The sequence below is a fragment of the Neomonachus schauinslandi genome, chromosome 16, assembly GCF_002201575.2.
Source record: "Neomonachus schauinslandi chromosome 16, ASM220157v2, whole genome shotgun sequence".
NCBI classification, from domain to species: domain Eukaryota; kingdom Metazoa; phylum Chordata; class Mammalia; order Carnivora; family Phocidae; genus Neomonachus; species Neomonachus schauinslandi.
Window position 1 is genome coordinate 56,785,763 of NC_058418.1, and position 27,510 is coordinate 56,813,272.

The following is a 27,510-nucleotide window of genomic DNA, read 5'->3' on the forward strand; positions in this document are numbered from 1 at the left end:
AAGGCCAGGGCAACTTCGGGCCCCGAGCAGAGGCAGAAAGCCCCCAGCGTGAGCATGATCAGTGAGAGGCTCCCTCCAACTCTTACAGGGTAGGCTTTCTGGGGGGCGGGAGATGCAGAAAAGGTACAGGCCATACCCTGTGGCTTCGAAAGAGTGGTCTGGGGAGAAGCAATGGTGACAAGCCTCTCCAAGCATCTTATTAAAACTCACACACCATGGAGGGAGCAAGGGCCACGCGTCCCACTGTGTCTAGGGCTCATGGCCCAAGGGAAGCGTGCCAGGTCCTCAGATGTCCCCTGAAAAAGGGTAAACTGTTTCTGTGTTTGGAAATGCCCCCAGAGCCAGCCACAGATCGGCACACGTGTTTCTGGGTTCTGCAACACCGTGGCGTGGCCACAGCTCGTGTGACACAGGGAGCACTGCGCTGTCTGTGCAAATGGTCCGAGGCCTGGGCATGGTCAGCAGGCATGGGCAGTGGGTGCTAGTTAACTCTCCAGGGGTCTTCACCAAGATGCCTTCCCTGGGGAGAGGGGACTCCCTCTGGCCCACATCTGGCTGGAAGGCACTCAGGATACGTGAGTGGAGAGAGGCAGCCCACGCATCTGACCCACCCCAGAAAGCGCACCGCTGTGGCTTCTCCATGAGGAGGCAGCGCCACCTGCTGTCCACCGCGCAGTTTCTGTTGGGACAACAGCCGACTTCCAGTAAACCCAAGGAAAACAGGTTTCACCAGAATGTGGACAGATGTGCACGGATGAACCTAATTTTGATGATCCAGGCCCTCTGATCTTTGTTAAGGGGCACCTAACTTTGGGGGGCAGGGTAACGACTAAATCAATTTCGTCTTTCCCTAATTACACAAGCGATACTGCTTATTTAAAATGAACCTTGGAAAAGTGAAAAGAAGGAAGCAAACATCACTTCAAACCCTGTCTCGAGACAGCTGTGTTGGTCCCAAAAGATGTCCCTGTACATACAGACCCCAGGGCTCCCGAGAAGCAGATAACAAAGGTTCTAGCTGACAGAGCAGGAGTCAGAGGGCCTAAGTTAATTTCCTGACTTTGTGAGCACAAGCAGGTGCTTCTCCTCCCTGTGCCTCAGCTTCCCCATCTGTGAAGTGGAGGTGATGGTAGGAGTACATCTCTCAAAGCACTCTTGTGCAGCTTAAGTGTACTTGAAGCCTACAGAGGGCTTACCGGTGAAGAAACCAAGGCACAGAGAGGGAAAGCATTTTACTTGAGAACACACAGCGAGGACATGCCAGAGCTGGATTCACTGCAAATCCTGGTGAGCACAGCTTCACCACCACATTCCTCAACCATTAAATCATCTCTTTGGTGTCCCCCACAAGCCACTGTGGCTTCCAGTTACCCCTGAGGCCTTGCCAGTTGCCAACAGATGGTCCACCAGCATTTCTCCAGTGGACAGGCTTCTCCCCTGTCCCATCTTCCTCACCTGGGAAATAGGAGTGTAATAGTACATTCTTCTGAGGGGTGAATGAGTTAATCCGCCCTCGGAGGTAGGGAGGGATGTTTAGTTTGCTCATAACTCAGCACTTCAGGGCCCGAGTTTATTGCTTCCAAACCATCCAAAGTGCAAAACGTCCACTTTACATGGTCACATGTCAGCTCCCATTTTCATCTTCGTGATTTATGGATGTTGAAAATAAAGGGTTCCATTCACAGGAAGGAATCCTGCTCTGTCAGAGGAACAGGAGTGTGAGCCTGTTTGAAAGATCGCCCAGGCAGTCTCTGGTGGGAAACCAGGACGATGACAAGGCCTGGCAAAGCGGTCGGGGCCCACTGGGGATGGGGGCGAGTGTCCAGAGGGCTGCGCCGCACACTGGGAGTAAGCCACCACGCCTCGCTGCCTCTGGTTCCTCACCTACAAGTGCCGTGGGACACGGGCTACATCCAGCAACAGAGGCCACGCTGGCTCAGCACCCATCACACCACGGGCAGCTGCTTAGTGACGCACACATCAGAAGCGAGGGCAGCAGGAAGACACGGCACAGGGTGGACAGCACCCAGGGGCCCGCGGCCAAGGACCCCCGCAGGCTTCTGAGCGAGCAGGTCTGAGCCCAAATGCCACTGTGCTCTGGTGTGCCGTGGGCCTTGGGAAAACCCCACCTCCCCCACTCCTCTTCTAGAAAACGCCTCTGGTGTTGTCTGCCTCTCTCCACTTCAGGGGACAAGGTGGTGACAATCCACAGGCACAGAAGGCACACAGACGGCTCTGGCCTAGTCTGTGATCCGCGACAATCTGACTCAGCCTCAGTACTGGCCAGCTGGGGGCTAAGGGCAGTGGATTCCTCTCTCTGTACCTTGCTATCACTTCTGTGAATACGGATGTCCCCCAAAAGGGACTGAGGATTAGGTGAAATTACGCATTTGCTTATCTATGTATATAATTTGTGATTCTAGATTTTATCTTCATTAATATATATAAATACATATAGTTTATATATCACAATATAAACACAATTATGCATCTGATTAATGAAAAACCACCCTCCAAATTTACAGCAGCAAAAATCATCCATTTCCCTCCTGACTACAGTCTGGGCAGGGCTCTGTGGAAAGAGCCCCTCTCTGCCCCAGGGGGCCTCCTCTGAGACGGCCCGAGTGGGGCTGGAGGACCCACTTCCAAGGCGGTACACCCACAAGGCTGGTAAGGCGGTGACGTCAGTCCCTCTCCGCCTGGGCCTGGCCCTGGGCAGCATGGGCTTCCTCACACTGTGGTGGCTGGGCTCCTCAAACCAGTTCCTAAGAAGAGGCCGCGGTGGCCAGTGTCTTAGCTTCTTCCTACAAGCCACCAGTGCCACTTAACCTTAACCAGGCTGTCCCAGAGCCCAGAGTCAAGGGGGTGGGCACAGACCCCTGCTCTCCACAGAAGGTGTGTCCAAAAAACTTTGAGGCCCCATTTTACAACTTCCACAGCATTTAAAACAGCTCAGTAGGGGGCACTGGACTCTCGATCTCAGGGTTGTGAATTCACACCCCAATTTGGGTGCAGAGATTACTTTTTAAAAATAAAAATAAAACAACTCAATCTGAGCTGTTATCAAGAGGCAAGTATCAGCGGACAACACAAGCCCGTGTAGCTGAGGACGCTACTCCCCCCCACCCCCCAGCAGCTGGGGAGGGGTGGTCAGGTGGGCTGCACCCAGTAAAGAACAACGCTGGGAAGGGATTATGAGTTCACCTACACAACAGCCTCTTCCTCCTGCTTTTATGCATTAGGTTCTGCGTAAGATTTATTTTGAAGGCTTCCCTGGGACACCCCCCGCCCCACTTCAAAATTTGTTTTTGAAAATGACTAGAGTCCATGGTCCTTAAGTGTCAGGAGTATCTGTCCTATTTGGAACACTGGCTGGATTCAACCTGGATAAAGGGGAAGTTTAGCAACCCCCATTTATTTCTGCAGGCGGCGGGACAGGGGATGTAGACCCAGAACAGCCATTTTGGAAACACAGACCTCTGCAAGCCAGGTGCTTCCTGGGGGCTCTGGGGTAGGGCAGAGAATATGGGGCAATGCTCCCCAGGAAGATGAGAGGGGGCGAAGGGAAGGAATCCTCATTATTTGCCCCTTTAGCAAAAAGGCAGAAAGTTCCATCATCTCACGCACAGTAAGACCACCTGACCTTGGTTCCTCAAGTGCAGCGGGAAGGCCTCCTGATGGCCGAGGTCCACTGTGGGGCAGGAGCAGAAGGGGTGGCACGCAGGCCTCAGGTTTACAACCCTGAGACCTGGTTGCTGCTTCGCTCTGCTCTTCTCCCCTGCCGTCTCACCCTCTCCAGCATCCTGTTGCCCACGCCAGTCTCACCCTCTCCAGCATCCTGTTGCCAACGCCAGCCTTTTGTGGCTTCAGCTGCACTGGCTCCTCGGGCACGTGTGTTCCCAGCATTCTTACCTGCAGCCCTGTGCTGGCACGAATTCCCTTCCCCTTATGTGGTGTCTGGGGTGACGCACAGGGCCACTGGAAGAGAACTACTGAGGCTCAAGAGGGAGGGCCGACCCATGGTCCCGGGGGCAGCTGGGCTGGTGGGCCAGATTTTCATAGAAGCTAATGTTTAAGAGGCTACTTGTTGCATTTGGCAGCATTAAAAAAAAAATACTTACATAACTGCATAACACGCACTGGTTACTCTTGCTAATTGGAGTATTCTTCAGAGAGCTCACTGTGGAGGTTCCTCAGGATTCCGTCCCAACCCAAATCTGATATTCCAAGGGGGAACAAAGGAATAAATTCCTCCTTAGATTCAGAGTTGGTTTTTTTGTTTTGTTTTTTATGATGCTCTTCCCTATCCCGACACTATAGATGGGATAATACATTCTCTGGTATTATCCCCAAATTCTTTCATATTTCATGTTTACATATCCGACTAGCCTGAAATTTACTTTTATATGCAATAGGATTTAGAAATCTGAGCTGCTGTAGGCACCTTTTGAAAGAGCAGCCGGTAGGTCTCATTCCATCTTCCACGAATCCTTCCTTCCTCTGCAATTCCTCTTTTGTTCCAGATTCCCACATGCTTCAGAACTTTCCGTTCTGCCTCACTGCTGCAAGGACTCATGGATACCAGGCTGCTTTAGGTTCTGGCGTCCAAGGACACAGCCCCTTCCCTCGCTCCTGACCATTCATCACTGCCCACCCACACGAGCTCCATGAAAGTACCTCTGTCAGGGGTACAATGTCTAACTACAGGGAGAACTACCAGAATATTGAACTCCTCCAGCTAGAACACAGCATGCCCTTTTATTCAGATCTTTCCATCTTTTTCAGCAAAGTTTTATAATTTTATCCATTCGTGTCCCGGACAGCTCATTAGGTGTATTCCCAAATACTTAATAGTTCTTGTTGCTACTGCATTAAAAAGTTTTCATTAAGTCACTGACACTGTTGGGGAATGCCACGGATTTATATGCTTCCGTTGGTTTGGACTTTGAAGACTTTTTCAACACAAAGTCAAATATTTCTTTAGCTAAACAAAGTTTTAATTTGATTATCTCCTCTACGGTTTCATACTTCTCTGTTCCCTTTGCAATGATGTCAGGAAGAATCATGTGCCTTCATCTTCCAGCTCACTGTATGTGCATCTGTTTTGTCTTCAGCTGGACTAAGTTTATGATGTGTTTCATTTCTAAAAACTGAGTGTTTTCCTTACCAGTTTATTCTCTTTTTAACAGATAAGATGGCCTTTGAGTCACCTTCTGATTCCCGTACTGGTATTTCTACAAGAGTTGGATACTGTTTCGAGATGCTGCCTGTCCTCGGATGACTGGGGACTCTGCACGTGCTCCTGTCTGCAGAGGCGCCCCTCCTCGAGAGGGCACACGCGGCTTACCGCAAACTGGGCTCCGAGCTGCCTCGAGCGGCTGGCCAGGGCCTCGCTTCTCGTTCTCTAGTCTTCCTGCTGGAGGACTTCCTTCTCTCTTCTCTACGTCACATCTTCTAGTACGAATTTCAGTATTATACCATGTATTTGTACATTTAAAAAATACCTTTACCTATCCCATTTGAGATTCGGGCAGAAAAGGACAAAAATTTACTCAACCTTTTCATAGAAACATGGAAACTTGTTTCTGAACATTTTCAGGAGTACAGAGCAGATGCGGCCTGGAACTTGCTTGTTTCACGAAATCTTTTTCATACATGCTTTTCCTTCACATCTCACGTATCAGGTCCCTCTATACTGAGACAGTCTTTCACAGGCCCTGTGTTGTTCTGCTTTCTGTTTACTCACCAGTATGTGGATTGTTTGTTTTCCAGAAACTGGCTGAATGGTTTCTCCTCCGGTTCTGCTTTCTCACTGTGTGGTCACAGACTTTCCGATCTCAAACAGGACAGACTGATCCCAGCTCAACGATCTAGTCATCTGGGGACTGGAGAGGGGCCCGACCATGGGTTCTCAGGCCGGGGAACATAGGTTGTGCGTGCCTTCCTCTGTCCCAGGATAAGTCCATATGCCAGGGCCAGACCACACCACACCCGGGCTCCCCTGAGGCAGAAATGGCTCTTCTCCCGGGCTTTTCTAGATGGTGTGCCCAACAAAAACCCCTCACAAACATGCTCTTCAGCAGGCTCAGTGCTGCTGCCTCCCCTGCCCACTTCCACTGATCTCAGCATCCATGACACTCCCCTGGGAAGTGGCTCCAGGGCCATCGCCACCATCACTGATACCCAAGTCTTGGGAACAAAAAGCCAGGTCACCGAGCACCTGCCTTATACTGTGAGCACTCGTCCTGTGAGGCCCGGAGAGACTGTCACTCCCAGGCTGTCCGCTACAGGAGAAGAAGGAGAAAAGGTGCGCAGGCTGGTACGTTTGGGATACTTACATTTCAAGCACTTGGATCTTGGGTTTTGCTTATACTAAACTATTTCCCACAAATATAAAAATGATGAATTCATTCAGATCATCTGTTTATCAACATATCTGGAGGATTCCGGCTGTAATGGACAGCAAAGCCAAGCAAGCTGGCCCAACTGGGAGGGATGACTCAACAGCCCCAGGCAGGCTGGTGTCGGGCACAGGACACGCTCCCAGTGCTGTGATCAGGCGTGCTCCTCCCTCTCTTGGCTCTGATGCATCCATCCACGTCTCCCGTTTTTCCTGGGCTGCTGTGTATCTGCCAGGTGCCCTCGCAGCTGGGGCGCAGGGCAGGGTGAACAAGACAGCCACAAACTCATTTCCTGATCTCCTGGAGTACTACTCTAATGATAAAAGATCAATGATAAAAAAGTCAACAACGACTAAACAAGAATATGTCAAATACAGGAAAAAATTATGAAAAAAAAAGAGAACAACAAAAACAACAAGGCACCGCTCCCCCCCCCCCCAAAAAAAAAAAACAAAACCAAAATGTAAGGAGTTAGATGACCAGATTCGGCCTCTGATGTCTCAGCTGAGCGCCGGGTGACAAAATGGAACCAGCCACGTGGATGGGGTAGATGGTTCAGGCGGAGAAGAGTGGGCCCAAGAAGCCCAAAGGAGAGGAGCTGGACTCTTTTTCAGATATTTCTGCCCTTCGTTTTATTCATGACGCCTGGGGAAAGGAGCCTGCACTTAATGAGCAATCTGAGGGCAGACTGACTTTCTGACATCTCCACAGTATTTTCATTATAAAACCAAGGATAAAATGCTTTTGCAAAGGGAGATAGTGCCTCAAGGTTTTATTCAAAGTACATGCAAGGCATACCCTCCTGAAGTACGACCGTGTACTTAAAACATGCTCAGTAAGACCCTGTGGTGAAAAAATTAAAATTTTGAACACACATACATTAAAAAGAAAATAGAATCTCCACTTAAGTGCTTACTTTGACTTTTTGCCCAGGATCCATTGCAAAAGCACTTCTGTTTAGAAAGCATAGTTCAGCCAAAATCCAGTTTTGTTTTTTAGGTACAGAGAAATGGAGGAAAAACCCAAGAAACATCAGGCATTGGGCAAATCCGTGTGAGCACCTCTGTCACTGTCTGTGACGTAGGCTGGGACCGCCTTCTCCACGACCAGTACCTCCTACAAGACAGCGAGGAGTGCAGGGTGTTCACCCAGAGACGGGGGAGGCTGGAAGGGCAAGGAAGGCACAGAAGTGAGATGCGTGCCACCCACACATCAGATTGGCCCTCCATCGCGGACACTAGCACTGTGCTGTGACAAGCAGTCTGCAGCCAGGGGACTTGGCTTCTGCGATGTGAATATAGCTCTCCCTCTGCAGTCAGACCAGACCAAGGATCCAAGGAGAGCAGGCTGTGCTTGGCATCTGATTCCTGCTAGGGCCTCTCCCCACTAACCCCCCCACCTCCCAATTCCAGAGCACAGGCGCTCCCAACCGCTGTCACCGTTTACTGCCACTTGCTCATCACCCACTCGGTTCCCCACAGCCTTTGAACTACCACAGAGAAGCCAGCATAGCTATGATGCCCAGCAGGCAGGCTGAAGGACCCAGACAGAGCAGGGCCTGGACGTGTCGACAGTGCACTCATGGCCAGCTTCCTACTCATCAGGAGGTCCCGGGCAGTGACAGAAGGCTGGGACATCCTGGAAAGCACTGGGTGCCCAAAGCAGTTCATGCAGCAACACTCTGCCGAGTCCCGAGTACAGGCCCCTTAAGTTCCACGGGGACCAGAGCAGCACACATCCTCACAGGTCTGAGACAGCCGAGTGACAGGGTACTGCTCGTCTGCACAGCTGCCTGTCTCGTCGCCGACCTTCTGCTGCCTGGCCAGTGCCACCTTCAAGGTGGTAGCACCCAGGCGCAAGCCCTGCAAGCAGGAGACAGCCTGCTGGGCTGAGGTGGGGGCCTCGTAGTGGAGGAAGGCCCTGCACTGTGGCCCCTGCCACGTGAGCCTCTGAGGGACTGCACCCAGTTCTCGGAGGGCTCTCTTCAGCTCACTCACTTGGGCGTCCTGGGGAAGGTTTCCAATGTAAACAGTGTTAGAAGGCCCATCGTCCCCCTGCCCCGAACAGCATTCGGGCTGGTGTGGGTCCCCGGGTCTTCTGACAGTGCTCAGGGGAGGTGGCTGCTGGCTGCCAGTTCCCAGAAGGTGCCGGGGCTCATCCTGAAGGGAGACATCTTTCCCAGCCTGCCTCTCTCGGTAACGAAGGCTTCTGAGTATTGGGATTTTCCCCATCACCTCTCGGCTGATCTGAAAAAGCAAAGCAGTTCCAGCTACTCTCCAGGTGTCCAAACTTGGTCAGAAGGGAAGAGAAATCAGAGTCGCACAGGGGCCTCTGCCTCTACTCAGTTAAGGAGTCTCTCTGCCGAGCTGCACCAGTGGTCCCACCTGGCCCTGTGAGAAGCAGGACCCCTCTGTCTTAATCAGTTACTGTGACCCCGTGCTGCCCCAGCTCAAGTATGGGGTCCCCACAGCCACCCTGGGTTGTTGCCTCTGGACTGTGCCTGACGTGCCATGGCAGCTGGCAGGAAGGGAATGGTTTCTCTATGCTCCTAGAGGGCCAGGAAGCAGAAAACCAAAGGCCTCCTATGCAGAAGGGATGGCAGTAAGTAAGGTTATTGGAAGGAGGGTTACACGGTCACAAGTGGCAATGCCCCTGGTGACCTCCAGAATAACTGGGGTTTCTGCCTTTATGCCTGCCCCCGTCTCCCGACTTATGCCTTTGGGTGGGATGGGATCTTTAACAGGGCCACCTGGCCGCCTCCTTCTCCCCATCTTCACTGGAGGTGCATTTCTCAGGGACCAAACCTTTCAAGGTGTCACTGAAAATGCAGAAACAAGGCAAATCTGAAATAGAGCACTACTTTTGAAAACAACTTCTAGCAACACGTCATCAAGCTGCAAGGTAACACTATATAAAACATTAAGTCTCAATGGACAGGATTCCTATACAAAGGACATGTTTGGCTTTTTGGGAACCTGCACAACAAAGGAGGCAGTAGAAGAACCCCAGTACGTGAGGTGGTTTCCGGTCCTTGAGAACTGGCATTGACAAGCGGGGCCTGCGTGCACAGGGCTGCCTCGATCCATCCAGCTTGCAGTGTGGAGGCTGATGGTCCCAGCCCGGTGTGGCCGCCGCACACAGTGCGGCCCTGTGGGTTAGGCTGAACCTGGACAATGCAGCCCAGGGCAGAACCGGTCTTCTGTCACTCGAGGAATCACACGGCAGAAAAGATACAGAAACACACTGTTTTAGTCCTTCTTAGCGATCCTCATTCTTTAGAAATGCTATCTGTCCTTCTTTAGGGCACAAAGCCTGAAAATGGCCAATTACCAAAAGGCAGGCAATGGTCCAAACATGGGACTTCCCACAAACATGGGTAAATCAGAATAAAGATCAGCATACGAGTTAGACAGGTAAAACTTTCCTCTAAAAATAAATAGCTCAACTAGTAACAATGTTGGATCAGTGATTCAGAGGAAGATTCAAAGAAACTCAAACACCTAAGAACAGTCAATTCGAGTACCTTCTCACAAACTTTAAGGCTCCTGATCCTCATTAATTTAAAGATTTTTTTTTTTTTTTATTTGACAGAGAGAGACACAGCGAGAGAGGGAACACAAGCAGGGGGTGTGGGGGAGGGAGAAGCAGGCTTCCCGCCGAGCAGGGAGCCCGATGCGGGGCTCGATCCCAGGACCCTGGGACCATGACCTGAACCGAAGGCAGATGCTTAATGACTGAGCCACCCAGGCGCCCCCCTCACTAACTTAGTACCTGGTTCTCTCTCCTAGCACTAAGTGGACCAATACTCTCCACCTTGGCACAGCCTTTCCACTGGGTCAGAGCCCTCTCCAAATGGACAGTGCCCTTGCTCCCAGGCACGGCCACATCAGAAGCCTCTGCAGGTGGCACTCGTCTACTGGGGTCTTCAGAGTAGCACACAGATGCTTGGCTGCCATAGACTTCTTAAAGAAAGACCTGCTCTTTCTAATGTTTCCTATTATTGAGACGCAGAGAAACAAACAAAAACCATGTCTGTGCCCTGGAGATATGTAGGCGATGTAGCTACTCTTTTCTAATCAAAAGGAAGTTTTCTTCCACTTGACCCTCTGCAATTCTTCTGAACTGATTCATCCAAAGATGACTAAGCTCATGGGCCAATACCCTAAGAGGCTCTGGTACCAAAGAATCCCTGAAGATGATCTAAGTTCAGCCAACCAACTCCTTCCCACACCCCCAGTCCACCTTCTTAAAGAGTTCAGATTCTTGTGTCCTTCCAGAGTATTTCAAAACAGATTTAAACTGGTCATAATTAGATTATTTCTTTTTTTAAGTAGGCTCCATGCCCAGCATGGAGCCCAACTCGGGGCTCAAACTCACAACCCTGAGATCACAACCTAAACTGAGACCAGTTTAGAGTGGGATGCTTAACTGACTAAGCCACCCAGGTGCCCCTAAAATGGTCATAATTAGACTCCTAAGGATATCTTAAGTTACTACATTTAGTATTTAGAAAGGACGATCAGATTTAAAATTGTAATTACAATCAGAGGAACCATGTGACTACATTCTTTTATGGAAGAACTGAATGTCATTCCCCTGTGACAGCAATAGACAAGAGCAGTGAGGACAAACACCCTGGTAAACACCACACTTCCTCCAGCACCCGCTCGGAGCTGTCTTGGCTGGGTGACCGCCCCAAGTACTAAAACTCCCATGTGCTTCTGCCTGGTGGAACCACAGGGTGCCCTCAGGCCAAAGCAAGTGTTCTCAGGAAACCCAGTCCACAGGGCAAGGCTCCACACTTTAAAATCCATTTAAAACATGTCATGTGAAGCAAAAATACATCCTTCTCTGCACATCACAGGGAGCTACTTTATCCTGAGCTGGCACATGGACAAACTATAATCAGCTGAATAACAAGAATGTTTTAACCATGCACAGATTATGAACCAGCCTACAACACCATCACACTGACTCACACACACACACACACACACACGGATCTTTAGAAATGGAAATGGCCAAATGCGTCACTTTTACGTAAAAGTGCTCATCTCAAGAGCAGGATGTTTTTTGGGTAAGGAACGACAAAGCTTAATGTCAACTCATGCTTCTGCACCCTCAAGTTCTAAATGGAAAAATCTCCCTGTCTACAAGGTGGCTTTTGCCACTTTCTCAGCTGCTTGCCATTTCTGTGCTCTTTGCAGAGTGGCTTGGGCTGATGGCAGTCCCACAGCCACACACAGGCCTCTGTGCACCAACTGGACGGGCTGGCTTCACACTCAGGACAGTTCGCGGCAGGGCTATGCTGTTTTTCCTGGCTAGCAATTAGGAACATTTGTTATGTTCTGTAAGTGTGCCATGTGAAATGAAAGATTTTGCCCGTTAATCAAACATAAAAAAATATTTCTGCTTTTCTCTAACCATTCCATTAAATAGTATAGAGCAAATTTGATTTTCTTTTATGCGCTACAACCACTCTTCTCTGATGTTTACAGATGTCATTTATAAATATACATTCTCTGTAAAGATTAAATGAAAAATCCTATCCCCTTGAAATACATGCTAAACCCAATACAGATCAGAAATCTCACTCTCAAGACACCTGTAGCCAACCCAGGAAGAGACCCCAGTTCTGATCTTGCCTCCACTACCCACTGGCTTCGTTGCTTTTCCTGGCTCTCACTTTACTTGACCAGAGGAAACAGAGACTGGGAGGGATGGTCTTTAGAATCCCTCTCATTCTACAATGCCAGGACATGTTTGGGCAGCTGCTGGCAAACAAACAGGAACACCATCAGTGTTTCTAATGTGAAACACAACTTCTACAGAAATTATTAGTTGTCTTGCATGAGACTAATGTGTATCATTCATTGATCGAAAATACTTTTAGATACGGCACTTCCCAATGACCACGGCGAAATCATTCGATAGAGTAAGCATGCAAGGATACACCGAGAGTCAGTGAATGCACGGTCTTCCAGATGTCATTCATGTCTTGCAGGATTCGTTTGCTTTCCAATTACAGTGTCTCTTAATGATCACAGGGCTCATTTAAGACATCTTTTTGCACATAGTTGATCAAAAGTGTCACTTACTAATAAAATAGCCCCCATAGCGTTAGTCCTTTATAATTATGCTTTTACTGTGGGTGCTGAAGGACCAGCAGGGCAACGACCACACACCATCACTGCTTCAGACCATGCCAACAATCAAGCAGACGGTGCTACTTGGGAGTGGCCATGGAAGTCACTAAGAAAAACTATTTATTTTCTGGTATACACGATCGCCTCAAAACCTTTGCCACAACAAGATGCCAGCTTCCATCTGCAAACCACAGCTCCTGCCTATCCTATGCTCTTCAGGGGGAGGGGCAGCGTAACAGACAGGCCCACAAGAGCAGTGAGGTCCCCTCCGGCTGGGCCAGCTCAGAGCTGAGTGTCGGCCGAGTTCATGCCTGGCAGCTCCAGGCTCAGTTCCACACCCAAGTGTCTGCCACATGGGGACGAGCGGCCCACGCGGCCCACCTCACACACAGGCATGTGCTTTGCACAAGCAGCTTGGACGGTCCAGTGTCACCGCCATGCACAAGCACATGACTTCTAGGAACTGGCACACTTTTAACCATCATGCATCTTGGATTCTCGTTTTTACCACTTAGGAGTGTGCAGAGAATGGAGGCTCCTTGTGGAACTGGAGGCAAACACACCTGGGCAGAAGGCTGCCCTTGGAAAATGGTTTCAAATGTCCTGTTTTCTCTACTGAATGGTGTTGACTATAAAAGTGTATAGTTTCTGTGGGAAATTTAGAAAACAATGAAAAGAGGGCGCCTGGGTGGCTCAGTTGGTTAAGCGACTGCCTTCGGCTCAGGTCATGATCCTGGAGTCCTGGGATCGAGTCCCACATCAGGCTCCCTGCTCAGCAGGGAGTCTGCTTCTCCCTCTGACCCTCCCCCCCTCTCATGTTCTATCTCATTCTCTCTCGCAAATAAATAAATAAAATTAAAAAAAAAAAAAAAAGGAAAACAATGAAAAAAAATCTGAATTCCCAGCTTGCAGAGATAACTACTGTTAATATTCGGATACACTTCCACCTTTTTTTTCTTTTTTGGGGGGGAGGGGGTAGAGGGACAGGGAGACAGAGAATCCCAAGAAGGCTCCACCATAGAGCCCAAAGGGAGGGGTCGATCCCACGACCCTGCGGTCATGACCTGAGCCCAAAGAAAGAGGCGATGCTTAACCGACTGAGCCACCCAGGTGCCCCTCCATCTCTTTCCTATGCACGTTTTAGCATAATGAATACAAAATGATATACCAAACGTATATAAATTTATACCATTTTTTCCACTTAATATTTATTACACCATAAACATTTTCTCATGCCATTAAATACTCTTTAAAAAGACTGTATGCACTTAAATTACAGGGTTGCAACACTTTAAGGCACTACATTATACTGGATACACATGCATCTCTATCTAAATTTGTAAGTATTTCTCTAGAACAGATTCCTAGAAGTTCAAGTACTGGGTCAAATATAGTGAATCTTTATAGAAGTTATCAGCCTTTCTAACTTGCTGGCCCAGTTGTGGGTAGGTGTCAGATCACATTTGGCTGTCATTTCCAGACAACGCTAATATATGGGATCGGAAAGCGAGTGTCAACGTCCCAGAACGGCTGTTCCTCACAGAAGTCCTTTTCCCAAATCCTTTTTCTCAAGGCATCTGTCATTCTCAGCAAGTAAATCAAAAGGGCATGGTGACCATCTGGGAACAATCCTCCCAAACAGCTGTGGATGCTACAGAGTTGTTTCTTTGAGTCTATGTACAAAAGAATAACCCTGGCAGGATCCCATTTCCTTAGCAAGGAGAAAATAATTCAGAAAGGCAGACATCCAGGTTTTGGTCAATGGTGTCACACTGCTCTCCTTTGTAATCAGTGATGGTACCTTTTCCACAGTTACCGTGGGGAGCAAGGGGGCTGGGAAGCAGACCTTTGATCTGTGGCTCTGGCAGCAAGGAGCAGTCTCGTGGGTGCCCTGGGTCTCTCTGGGGCTGCAGCCACACCCCGCTGCCTGACCATGTCTCCAGGACATTCTTAAAATAAGTATTTCACCTTCCCTCTGCCTCATTCTAGCTCAGCAGAAAGTAATAGAAGAGGTATGGGTCTTGGCCGTCCAGAGGCTCAGCCCAGTGGGGCTGTGTGTGTCCAGGAAAGCCCAGGGCCTTCGCCTTCCCCGAGCCAGAGGGCTCCATTCTGCTGCTGCTTTCCAGGCGCTCACGTGGGTCTAGCAGGCAGCCAGGCTCCTGAGAGGATGCTTCGCTGCTCTGTCGTGACTCACCCGACACCTTGCAGCCCTGGGAACTGACTGCGCTGTGAGGGAGCTGCCGGAAGCTAGCTGCTGGGGACTTCAGCCACCATCAATGTACTCCTGCCAGAGCTAAGGGATGCAGGCAAATGGCTCCTGAGCCACTGCAGATCACCTTACACACGGCTGTCCACAGGCAGGGACATCTGGATTACTGTCCCAGAGACTAAACGACCACCTGAGCTGGAAGCGCGGCCCAGAGGTTTAGGACATGCCTCAGTGGCCAGGTCTCTTACACAACGCACCAGCCAGGCGGAGATCCTGGGGAAAGCACGTCCTTTCACCAGGGTAGACCTGCTGTATCGGGGGGCTCTGGGAGTTCTAGGTTCTCGGGGAGGCAGCTTGTGGATGAAGTGGGGCAGTCATGGCACCTTGTAGCTCAGACATGGCCAAGTCCCCCAGAGTTCTACAGGTCATCAGGTGCACACCAGGTGAGACGCCGCCCTGAGGGAAAGGAGGACCCCACATGAACACAGCAGACGCACCTTCTGGAAGGAATGTCTCTTTCTCCTTCACTGAGAGGCAGTAAAGGGCACACGGTGATAACACAATGCCATGGAGAGACACAGGCAAGGCCCTGTCTTGGCTCAGTAAACCACTCAGAGGATAACTGTAAGGATTCTGCCCGCAGCGACAGTGTCCAGGTACATTTCTCACAATTACTGACTTGCGTTTCACACCTGTGACAGCCACAACGGTGACAACGGCCAAGTTCAGCAGGCACGTCGCGTGTACTGCCCGTGAGGTCAGCACTGACAGCACCCCACTTTACAGATAAACAAATGGGGGGCTTGCAGAGGGTGCACCAAGGTCACAGATAGAGCGACTGAGACGTGCTGCTGCGGCTTCTAAGCTCATTCTAAATCACTGCCCCGGGGCGCCTGGGTGGCTCAGTCGTTGAGCGTCTGCCTTCGGCTCAGGTCACGGTCCCAGGGTCCTGGGATCCAGCCCCGCGTCGGGCTCCCTGCTCTGCGGGAGGCCTGCTTCTCCCTCTCCCACTCCCCTTGCTTGTGTTCCCTCTCTCGCTGTGTCTCTGTCAAATGAGTAATTAAAATCTTTAAAAATAAATAAACCACTGCCCCATCTGGTCTCCTGTCTTTAAAACCACAAGGCACAGGCAGAGAAAAGCAGGAGGTGGGCTGAGGAAGCCCACTGTCCGAAGTAGCTACAGGTGGACAGCTGAGTCCGTAGCAGCCTAGTCCCCTGGCGGGGACACCACGCACATTCTGAGAAGGTGGGACAAAGGCCAGGGAGTCAAATGCTGCACAATCTTTGTGCAGTAAGAACGAGTTAATACATTTTGTATGTATTTCATAACCTTCATCTGAGAGGTCTACAGTGTTTAGAAGGAACTGTGAATCCATATATTCCAACAAAATACACAAGAGGCAAAATCTGGGATCCTAATACCTACACGATAATAAGTCTATGGGTAGAAAATCACAGAAGGATATGCCAATGTGTATCAAGGAGTCCATGTGAAATAATACCATACCCTAGCATTGAACTTCCCCCACCCCTCCCCAAATCTTCAGTGGAATTCAGGGATGGTTTTCCCAATGTCGATGAAAATTCACTCTGGTTGCATAAGTAGCGAGGCCAGAACAAAAGCCCCAGGGGCTGGAGAAAGTCGCTGCTTTCAAATGATTCATGCAAAGGGAGGCCCAGGTGTGGAAGAACAAAAAACACAGGACCCCAAGATAGGAAATGGCACTTTCAGAGTTTGTGATTCTGGCCCAGGCCTCACTAGCGATGAGATGTTCCAGGAAGAGGGCGAGACGGTTGGGATGTCAATGAACAGTGCTGGCTGGCCCTGACGGGCTGCACACAGTGTGGCCAGCCGTGTCGCTGGCACCTCTGGTTGGTGTGGTTTCCTTTCACATAGAGGGAGTCTCTTCACCTAACATGACCAATTACATCATCTGTTGCTATTCTTGTATTTTTGTTAAAATCAGCGGGAGGTAACTGGCTATTCCCCAAAGCAAAACACCTCTCTCTCTCTCTTCCTGGAGAGACCACCCGGAATCTTCCTAAGGTGGGCTGCAGTTGGCCCTCGTCTATGAAGTGCTGGCCTCCGGGGGACCTGCAGCCTCACCGTGACTAGCTCCTTGTGCAGCCTCCCCAGGCCCATCCCCTCAGCTGTGAGCAAATGCCACCTCGCTCCTGTGACCCACGTAGCAGCATTCACTTAAGGAGAAGCTGTGGACCCGACTTCCAAGGTAAACCCAAGTGCTTATGAAAGACACCAAGGGATATTTGAATATTCAAAAAGGATGCCAATGCCTTCCCCATGGCACTGGGCCTGTACCCGGAGAGACCCATCCGCTCGCTTCTGGGTCACGCGTGCTCCTCCTCTCCGTTTTTATTGGGGCTAACCTAGGAGGAGCATAGGCCCCAGGGGGTCCAAACCGCCTTGCTGTGGTGTTTGTGGGAAAGGCCCACTGTGCCGCAGTGTTCCATCTTGGTGTCAACCTTGGAGTTGGATGTTATTGGTTTTCCATGCCCAAGGGAAGGCTGCCATCCAACTCTGATGATTCAGGTTTAAGGAACGGAAGACATGGAACAACAGCTTCAATCCAAACGAAGCACAACTCGCCCTGTTTCCTCAGTAACTCTGGCTGCTTGCCAGCGGGCAGGATCATAACCTATAGGCTGGCCTCTGGGATCGAACTCCTTCTGCAGACTAATGTAACGTGTACTGCTGACTGTTCTGCAGATAGGGGTCACAAAGGCATCAGCTAATGAAGGCTGTGGGTACTGCTTGGAGACCCAGGTCACAGCAAGACAAGTTGGACTTAGAACAGAAAAGCTGATGAGACAGTACGTTGTCGTGGCCAGGATGGTGGGACACAGCTCTCAGAGATGAAACCTGCTGGCAACAGGGTGTCAAGGCATTGGCCCTCTGAGTGGACTGTTCCTTCTGCCATCTAGAACTGGTGTCTTGCAGCAGAAGATCTTGAACCTGGCTGCTTATCAGAATCCCACAGGTTTGCAAAGGAGATTCTTGGGCCTGTGCCTGGAGACTGTGATGCAGGAGCTGAATTTTTAAAAGCTTACGGATGATTCTAATGCACAGACATGCTGGGCCTAGGGATAGCTGCCATGCCAAAGAATACCACACAAGAGGAGATGCCTCTGAGCTATAGGCCATTGCTGGCCACAGGACCCACCTTGGACCACAAGATTCCCGTTGGTTTTGGGCGCTCGCACCCCGTGGCAATGACTCTCGTCGGAGTGAGAATGTAGTCCACTGTTAGGTCGTGGTCCTCAAGCAGCGCTTCAGGTATGTCGATGACCTGGTCAAACAGAAGTGGGTGAGGGGGCTGACAGGGAATGCGGCTCTTGTGCTCAAAGCACCGTGCAGTAGAAGCAAAGGGCTCACCAGACCCATGGGGATAAGGCCTCACTGCCACACAGATCCAGCTCTGGCTGATCACCACTCATAGCAGACGTGGAATGAAGGCAGAGACCAGTTTGTCTCCTTCCCTCCCCACCCACTCGCTCAGGGGGGTGTGGCAGTAGCCTCTGCTTGGCCCGTTCATGGGCAGCACCTGGCAGTCATGGACGATGGTGACCACAGGCGTCCCCTGGCTGACTGCTCCCATTGACACCATCATGGCATATTCCAGATCAGCGTAACCTTCTCCCTTCCCAATTCTCCAGCCTAAGAGACATGCAGAGTGTCAGTATCTCAGGAGGAAATGTTTCATTGGGTCACAGCAGAAGCAGAAACTTGGACTCAATACCCCTGGCACTTCCTTAGAAACTTCCACAGTGAGCCCACAGGCAGCCCTCAACAGTGGGGTTCGGGGCATGCCGACGCTACATACATACAGGGGTCAGCACATGCTGATGTGAAGCTTAAGTCTCTTAGATGTGTTACAAAAAGAAATGGAACCTGTGTTTATGTGAGCAGAACTCACATTTAAAAGCAATGAAAGGAGTAGTTTTTTTTGTTTGTTTGTTTTTTGTTTTTAAAGATTTTATTTATTTATTTGAGACAGAGAGAATGAGAGAGAGAGAGCACATGAGAGGGGGGAGGGTCAGAGGGAGAAGCAGGCTCCCCGCCGAGCAGGGAGCCCGATGCGGGACTCGATCCAGGGACTCCAGGATCATGACCTGAGCTGAAGGCAGTCGCTCAACCAACTGAGCCACCCAGGCGCCCGAAAAGAGTAGTTTTTAAAAAGACTAAGAAAAAATTCCTACTAAAAACAAAACCTTTTTAATCAATTTCTCTTGGAGGGGAAATAAAAATTAAAATCAGGAATATGTGATTTAAGATGACATCACCTTGTCTTCTGAAAAGTCCAGCAGTCCCTGGAAGAGGGCTGGGTCTGGCAGAGCTAGTCCCATACTGTGGACTCCTAGGTGGGGACCACGGAAGTCTTAGCTGAAGCTGCATGAGAAGCTCCAGAGCAGGTAAGAATGCAGCAAGACAGGAAACATGACAATGCCTCTGGCTCCCACAAGAACCAATGTATCCTGCCATCAGGAAGCCCATGGCGCTGCAGAAATTCTAACTTCTGCTTAACATCAGCATCAGCATCCTCACCAAAGGCATCACTGCCCATGCATCTTTCTGAGATTCTCATCTGTCATGCTCCTTTTACAATTACCAACCTCCAATCATGCGAGCAAATAAACGTGAGAAAGACAGTGCAGAGGAGAAACGGCAAAGGATAGAACAGTCCGCAGACAGAGGCAGGCAGGTGAGTGGCAAACGTGAACAATGACCACCTTCCCTCACCATTAAAGGCCAATCAGATGGCACATGAACTACCACTGTTCACTACTGGATTGGTAAACATGGAAGTTTGATGATTCTAGTTATTCACGAGGGAGTAGGGAGAGACGTGAGGTGTATGGTGCTGGGGATGTGAGGTAGGCAACCTTTCTAGTGGGTTATTTGGCAACAGCCACCAGGATTTCAAGTCCACCCTTCGGTTCAACAATTCCTCTGCTGGAGTTATCCCACGGATGGCCCTCGAAGGCACAAAGAAACTCTACCACAAGACTACACCTCACTTTAGTGTGATCTGTAAGGGAAAAGCCAAAACCAAACCTTGGTGACATCTTAAGTGCCCATCAGTCTGCAGGGATGGGCAAAGACCCTGGCCAGACATCATCTAGCAGGGCACAAAGTGCTGTATGCGCTGCTGCCCCTCCTGGGAAAACAGAACCAGGACAAACATAACCCGCACAGAGAATGCAAGACATGTGTGGACTCACAGGCATCTCTGTGTGTCAACACAAGGAACCGCCGACGGTGGGCATCTGGGAAGAGCACAGGTGGTGTTTTCTGTGCTATTCCAATTTTCTACCCGTGCGCGTGGTGACTTTTGCTGTGTTAATTGGGGGTTATCTGAATGATGACATTTATAGAATACTGTTTTCTTCTTCATATACCCTCAGCTAAGAAAGAAAACTCCTGATCTTTTAAAAGAAAACCTCTTTGTTAACTTCCCACTGTCAAAAGAGTATAACCCCAATCCTGTCCTTTGGCCTCCTGGTCTCTGAAAAGCCAACCCCAACCTACTGAAGGACCATCCTATGTGAACACATTGCCGCTTCTGTCCCAAAGTCCTCTCCTGCTCCACCTCTCTCCAAAACACCCAACCCTGAGGTCACTTCTGAGACGCTGCCCTGCTCAGGGCCCGAGGGCGGCTCTTATGACCCCCACCAATGTCAGTTCTGACTTCTGTGTGTAGCACCGAGCACATCATACCAGAGCACAGCTGCTGGGTCTGCTCTTCCGGCTCACTGTGGGCCCAAGGCAGAGACCACCCAGGGCTGGCCTGACACCTGGCCCACAGTAGGCACCCAGGGAACATGTGCTCATGGGAACCCATCCCTGGTAACACTGATAAAGCGTTGTAACTGAGAATACAGAGAAAGCAAAGAACGAAGCACTACAATGTCTCACATACTAGCACAAAGAGCTGGCAAACACCGTATACTCCAGGTGAAGATATGAAAGGCCAACATTTAAAAACATGACACTCAGGGTTTGGAATGAATGACTTAAGAGCATCTCTCATCAACTACTTGTTGGAAACCAGAAACCTCTCTTGAAGGAAGATCTTGGCTTTGGCTGGTTAATTTCCAAAGGGACAGTTTTAAGGATAGGCATCTTAGAACAGTCTTCTTCCTCTTGGAGGGGAAGGAGAGAGAATGCTTTCCCAGCAGGGGGCCCAAACCACATTGTGCAGGCGCAAGTCTGTGACGGGCTGACCTCTCGTGGAACCCACTGAGCCGTGGCAGTATAAGCAGCAGTATAACCAGATCGTCTCCGAAGAGAGTCGAGCCAGGCCTGGAGTAGAGTAGCAGAGGCGGAAGAGGTCCCAGGGGAACCACAGGGGCCCAAGTCCTGCAGGCGGCTGGGCAGAGGGCAGAGGGCAGGCAGCAGCGTGGGACACCCTCCCCTCTCACCTGCCTGACCGGCACAGCACCAGGCCTCCCCGGGCAGGCTCAGGACACCCTGTGTTGCCCAGAGGCTGCTGCTCCCTACCAGAAACAAGGTTTAGAGCCTAACGTTTTTCCGTTCCCTGGAGATTCTCCAAAACCAACTATTTACTGACATACTACAAATAAATCCAGCTCCAGTTCCAGGTAGTTTAAGAATAGAGGAAATAGCTTTCACCACCTGAAGAGAGACGATCTCACTTTATTTTTCCTAAGAAAAATGAAAATACTGTGAAGGTATTGAGTGTGAGGGACTGCGTTCATTCTTCAAAATGAATGAGAGATAGAGTGGTTTCAGAGGACAGATGTGTGTCCGGAAAACTGAGATTACTTACCTTCAGGGTTTAAAAGATGAACAGACAGCAGAACGTCAAGCTGCAGGTCACATCCAGGAATTTCGGATTTTAATCTTACCTTTTTCAGAAACAGCAACGGACCCCACCACAACTAAGTCCACAAGAACCCTGGAATCCAAGCCCACAGGAGTGCTGTAGTTCCTCACGCCCTGTGAACACAGATGTGGGCCTGAATGCTTCCTGGGCAGCGAGCGGCGGCCGCACCTCACAGTTCACAGGCGAGCAGCACTCAGGGTCTGAATCAACCTCCTGCATGAGGCAAACCCATGCCCTACAATGAACACGCGGCATTGTGGAAATGGCATTTTAGGAAAACCATGGCTCAGAAACCATCTTAGGATAATTTCCCACAATTTCTTCCCCAGGAAAGATGCCACTTGGAACTGACAGCACAAATGAGTAAGATGTTAAGTTCACAATACTGAGCAAATCATTTCTTCCCACGAGGCAGAAGAGCACAGTGGTTAAACCACAGGCTCAGGAGTCACACAGAACCGGGTCCAGATCCCTCTTAGCCCCGTGACCTCAAGAGGAGGAAGCTGACCTTCAGTTTCTTCACCTCTAAGACAGAGGTGCCACTGCCTTGCCGGACGGGTGCTGGAAGGGAAGGAGATCATGGGGGTAGTGCGTTTAGCACATTACGACGTGGTCAAAGTGTGGGACAAATAACGTATAAAACACTGGGGCTGTTACCTGCACATGTGCTTCACTTCTGAAAAATTACTTGTTCAACCAAAATGCACTGAAAATACACACGTTTACACTAACTGAGGCTTGTATTTACAGAGTACGGAGGCTGATATGGTCACGAGTCTCAGATAACAAGGGCTACAGGTCAATCTAAGGGCCAAATCAGGACACTGTACAGACCAGTGCCTGGCATTGGAGCGTCACGGCATGTGGTATTATGCCTCGTCTACTAGCACATGACAAGTCACTTATGGGATCAGTACAGGGGGTTGCTTTGGGGCTCTCAGCGGTCAGACCACAGTCACAGGCCCACTGTGCCCCATGGTGGGAAGGCCTGCTTTGCTTAATCTCACAATGGCCATGCAGCTGGCATCTCACACCCACGGCCCACATCCTCAGCCCTGTTTTAATGGGCTTGGTGCCTGGCAGCCTTGGTGAGCAGACCCCTGTGTTGAAACTCGATCCATCAGACTTCCTCCTCCCTCCCTCGGTCAGCTTCACCTGCTCTGTTGGCCAGAGTGTGAGCAACCAGGAGTCTCCCCGATTCTCCAAAGTCCTGTTTGATTCAACAAAACCTCAGCTGACAAACATTTCTGTGTGCCCAGAGAGGTGGTTACTGGAAGACTCCTGAGTTAGAGAATACAAAGACACCGAGATCACACAGGTGGCTGGGACGTACCAGTGGCAGAGGTGTTAAGGGACAAATTCAGAGACTTCTCTGCCAAAAGGCAAGGCCACATCTGAGTCTCCTAGAGTCGACCCACACAGGGGCAGTATCTCTGCCGCTAAGCTCTGGCAGAGTAGATAACGACTGCACCACGACTGGCAGCTGCACACAGAGGCCCTAAAAGCCTCTCTCCCCTGTGCCATCGAGAAAACAGAAACGTCCTTTTCAGGTTCCAGTGTCTCATGTGCTGACAGAGCCCGAACTCTGCGGCTCAATCCCTAGTGAAGTTCAGCTGCGAGCACTGGTCCGGCTCTACCCCGGGCCCAGCCACACTTTCAGGGGCACGTGTAAGGGACCAGCCGGTGCTGGCGCGTCACGGGGAACTTTTGCCAACACACCACGTGGCAGTCACCTTTCAGAGGGGCGGGGATGCCGTGAAGGGGGACACAGACCCCTACAACCACCACAGGCCCCTGGGATGGACCCTCAGATACATTTGACCTGGACCTCAACCCCAGGAAGGGAACCGCTGGTACCGTCCCAAACCCACGACTCCGGAACCGCTGATCACACTCCCTGCCGGCTCCGGGAAATGTGAGCTCCTGTCTGCGGCCCGCGTCTGCCAACTGCAGACGGTCACACAGTTTGCGTTTTTGAACACCGACCAGAACCATGACTGTCTCTTATTTTTCTCATTTTCCCTTTGCAGTTTTTTCTACATATATTTTATTGTTTTACTTTATTACATGTACTTTTGAAAGCTATATCAAATTCTATTTTTGGAAGAAGGTTATCAATAAGTAACAATAAAAATTCAATTTTTAAGTATCAGACTTAAGTGGAAAATCTTTTTTAAAAAGATTAATACCCTATCTTGAAGCCCTATTTTTTTATTCCCAATAGATGAGGCATCAAATGACCTACGATCTATTCTAGGACTCTGAAAAAAATCACCAAATTCTATTTCTTTATCTGCAAAATACAGGACAAATGCCACCACAGGGCACCATGATGTATTTATAAACTTCAGTTTTACTACATTGTAAACACTCAAGAAAACCACATCACCGAATTACTAAAACCATCATTCAGAACCGGTGAGGCAATTTCCAATCCAAGTATTTTGGAAATTCCTGAGTTCCCAGTTGCTCTGGTGGCACTTAAAAAATGCTATGGGCCACCAGACTACGGCACACGTTAACATCAGAAGGTGCCAGACCATCCGATAACTCATTTTTTCTTCATTTTGAATAGGGAAATTACAATCTGCCAAGTTGGTGCAAAAGAGAAACTGGGTGACTCAAATGGAACACATGCATTCATGGTTTTTCTACTTGGCTCCTTTGCTGATAGGACTGCTGAATACTTTGCCATCTCCACTCATTTGGCTTTGTGAAAAATGAATTTCAATTTTGTGGTGTATTTTACACATTCTAACTCACCAGAAGTCTCGGCTGAGAACAGCGCTCTCCTGTTGGGTGATGCGGCCTCCTGCACTTACCTGAGAGGTAGCACATTTCCTCAAGATGTCTTTAGTTGCCCCGGGAGGTGGTGTGATCTTATTAAATAATCCCGTTCTCAGTCGTGGTGTTGGGACCAACAGTGTTTTTTTGCTCTTTTAAAAAAAGACAATCAATAAATTACAAAATTAAACATAGAAAACTTGTGTATATCAGCATTTCAGGGGCAGAGGCAAGTGACTATTCTTGGCATCTTTTGGTGTGTGCCAAGGAAATGACTTCTTTGCAAACCCAATTAAATAACGTATGGTGGTCAATCTTACTCAGGGCCACGATTCCACCCCACTGAGGATGAAGAGGCAGTGAGTTGTCAAACTCCTGAATTCTACTTTACTTGCCACTCAAAATCACTACAGATACAAAGTGACAATGTAAATCCAAATGAATGTCCGTTCTCATTAGAATTCCAACCAGAACTTCCCTGTGTCCTCCCCTCCCAGCATCACATACTACAGTTACAATGCTTCCTTTTTAAAAAAGATTTTATTTGTTTACTTGAGGGAGAGCAGGAACGGGGGGAGGGGCTGAGGGAGAGGGAGGAGGAGACTCCCTGCTGGGCAAGAAGCCCGATGTGGGACTTGATCCCAGGACCCCGGGATCATGACTTGAGCTGAAGGCAGAAGCTAAACCGACTGAGCCACCCAGGAGCCCACAATGCTTTTGTTTGAAACCTGCATTGCATGATCTCAAGCCTTCATAACCAGTTTGCTGTTCAGTAAGTTCCAGTCTCAGAGATTAATACTCATTATAATCGATATTTTGCATTGACCTGAGTCCACAGGCCCCTTTTCCTCTATTTAGTTCCCAAACACCTTGTTGTGAGTCCCAGAGCATGGATTCGCAAAGTGCACGCCCCTGGCCAGCAGGTGCAGCCCCTGGACACCTGTGAGAAATGACCAGAGCTTGGGGGCAGGCACAGCAATCTGCTTTCACGAGCCTGCCAGGTGATTCTGATGCCCAGGAAAGTTCCAGAACCACCGCTACAGGCATCTCTGCAGACTATGCTGGGGCAGGCCATGAGGCAATTGTAAAATTTTAAAATTTTCGGTGTAAAAAGAGTATATTTTAGTTTTTGTGCAGGAGATGACAGCCTGAGACCAATACAAGACCTGTAAAATCACAGGTTGGCTTACTTAAAGCCATGAGAGAAATATTTCAACACAAGTCATGACCATGTGCTCTTTTCCTTTGGTGTGTGAAAGGTTTCGATTCATTCACAGTCTGAAGATTCTGGTGTACTGCCCATTATGATGGTTGCTCCCTTTTCTGGAAGCTGCTTGTACTTTAGATCACCTGAGCAGTGGGTATGCAGACCCACTCAGAGCATCTGATTCAGAACCTGACATCAGCAAGAGATAATTTTCAAAGTTCCCTGGGTGGTGCTAACATGCAGCCAGGGTTGGCAAATGCTGGCCTGGCCAGTGGTTCTTAAAGGAACCATCAGGGGTGTTTATTAAAAAGACTCTAGGGGCGCCTGGGTGGCTCAGTTGATTAAGCATCTGCCTTAGGATCAGGTCATGATGCCGGGATCAAGCCCTGCATCAGGATTCCTGCTCAGCAGGGAATCTGCTTCCCCCTCTTCCTCCTGCCCCCCCACCCACAACTTGTGTGTGCTCTCAAAAAAAAAAGCAAAAAACAAACAAAACAAAAAACCCCAATAAAATCTTTAAAAAAAAAAAAAAAACCAGACTCTAGAAACCTACTGAAGGTCTGGGGTTGAGCCTGGGAAACTGTGTATCCCCAAGCATAGGCCACTGTGTCCCCAGGCATGGACTGTGGCCATGTGCATTGGGATCCCTGTCTACACTTAGGTGCGCTGTGGAGCATGCAGGTTTACCTGCTTCCCAAGTGATTCTTAAACCACTAAAGTTTCCATTTCCAGAAACACAGAGGATTCTGTAGCCCTACAGCGCAAGGACCACACATGTCTTTATGTCTTTTTCACCAATATTATCCCTGTGCCCAGCAGAGAGCCTGGACTACAACAGATTCTCAAAGCTTGGCTTTCTTTCCCCTGAATAAACAGACAGTGAGGACCCTATTCCATCCTGCTACCTGGCTGCACTCCTCCTACAGGATGTCTTGACTAATCTCCAACACACTCAAGGCTTTGATTTGTGCTCTGATGGGCTGACAGGTAAGAACCTCATACACGCAGAGAACTGGCTCTGGAGTCATAGTGTGGGTCGGAATCCCAGCTCCACCATTACCAAATGGGGGACTTGGGCAAGTCATTTAACCTCTCCGTGTCTAGCTTACTCCATGTCATATGGCAACAGAGATCACTCCTACAGGGTTGTTGGCTGAATTAAATGAGGTAATATAGTGCAGTGTTTTGACAGAGCTTTGTCCTCACACGAGGCAACCACTCACTTCGGGCTCTTCTCTGCTGCTATTATTTCCTCTAGTTCATTAAAGTGAATTACTGATTGGGAAAATATGGCTGGCAAGAAAGACTGCTTCCAGAAGGGCCTGATTGGGAGGCTTCTATTGGGGCTGAACAGCAATCAGCAAACAATCAGCAAACAAAATCCCCTACACGCAATCCTTGAAAGAACCAGAGGAGGATCCCTACACCCTCCTCGTTCCCTGTAAAATCATTTTCTGGCATTCCCTTCTCCACGCAGGCTGCAAGGTGCACGGCGTGACCAAGGCCTCCCAGGAGCTGAGGGAGAGCTGAGCGGCCACACAAGGCGTGGTCGGTCGCCTAAGGAGGAACTCTGAAGATCTGGATTCATATCATCAACAGTAAGTTGTCTCAACAAAGCAGCAGCAGCTTTGTTAATAAATCAGTGCTGATATATGGATGTTCCCGCTTGTACAGTTTTGTTTGTATTTAACTTACAGGTTTATTGTGGTTTTACAGCTGCATAAGAACTATGAACATTTAAATTTATACCAAGTTTTCTGTTTATACTTATTAAATTTAGTTAGTGAATTTAAAGCAACCCTCGGGGAGTTTTTTTTTTTTCCTTTAACAGGGGCCTAAGTACGTAAGTTAAGAAACACTGTTCTGATTTATAAATTTTGGGGACTCCATCAGATTT

At 49.4% G+C, this 27,510-nt stretch overlaps 1 protein-coding gene across 3 annotated transcripts in view; it reads right to left on the reverse strand.

The window, feature by feature from the left end:
• Positions 1-6,916: 6,916 nt before the first annotated feature.
• MTHFSD (methenyltetrahydrofolate synthetase domain containing) overlaps positions 6,917-27,510 on the reverse strand; it is a 26,899-nt gene continuing 6,305 nt past the window's right edge. For 2 of the 3 annotated variants that reach the window (XM_021705680.1, XM_021705679.1), the window contains 5 exons: positions 24,445-24,558; positions 21,645-21,735; positions 18,320-18,432; positions 17,939-18,064; positions 6,917-8,647 (listed from right to left, as the gene is read on the reverse strand). In XM_021705680.1, the coding sequence (XP_021561355.1) occupies positions 8,108-8,647; positions 17,939-18,064; positions 18,320-18,432; positions 21,645-21,735; positions 24,445-24,558 (984 nt within the window). In that variant the 3' untranslated portion in view covers positions 6,917-8,107. The remainder of the gene's footprint in view (positions 8,648-17,938; positions 18,065-18,319; positions 18,433-21,644; positions 21,736-24,444; positions 24,559-27,510) is intronic. The other variant, XM_021705681.1, reaches the window with a different exon arrangement.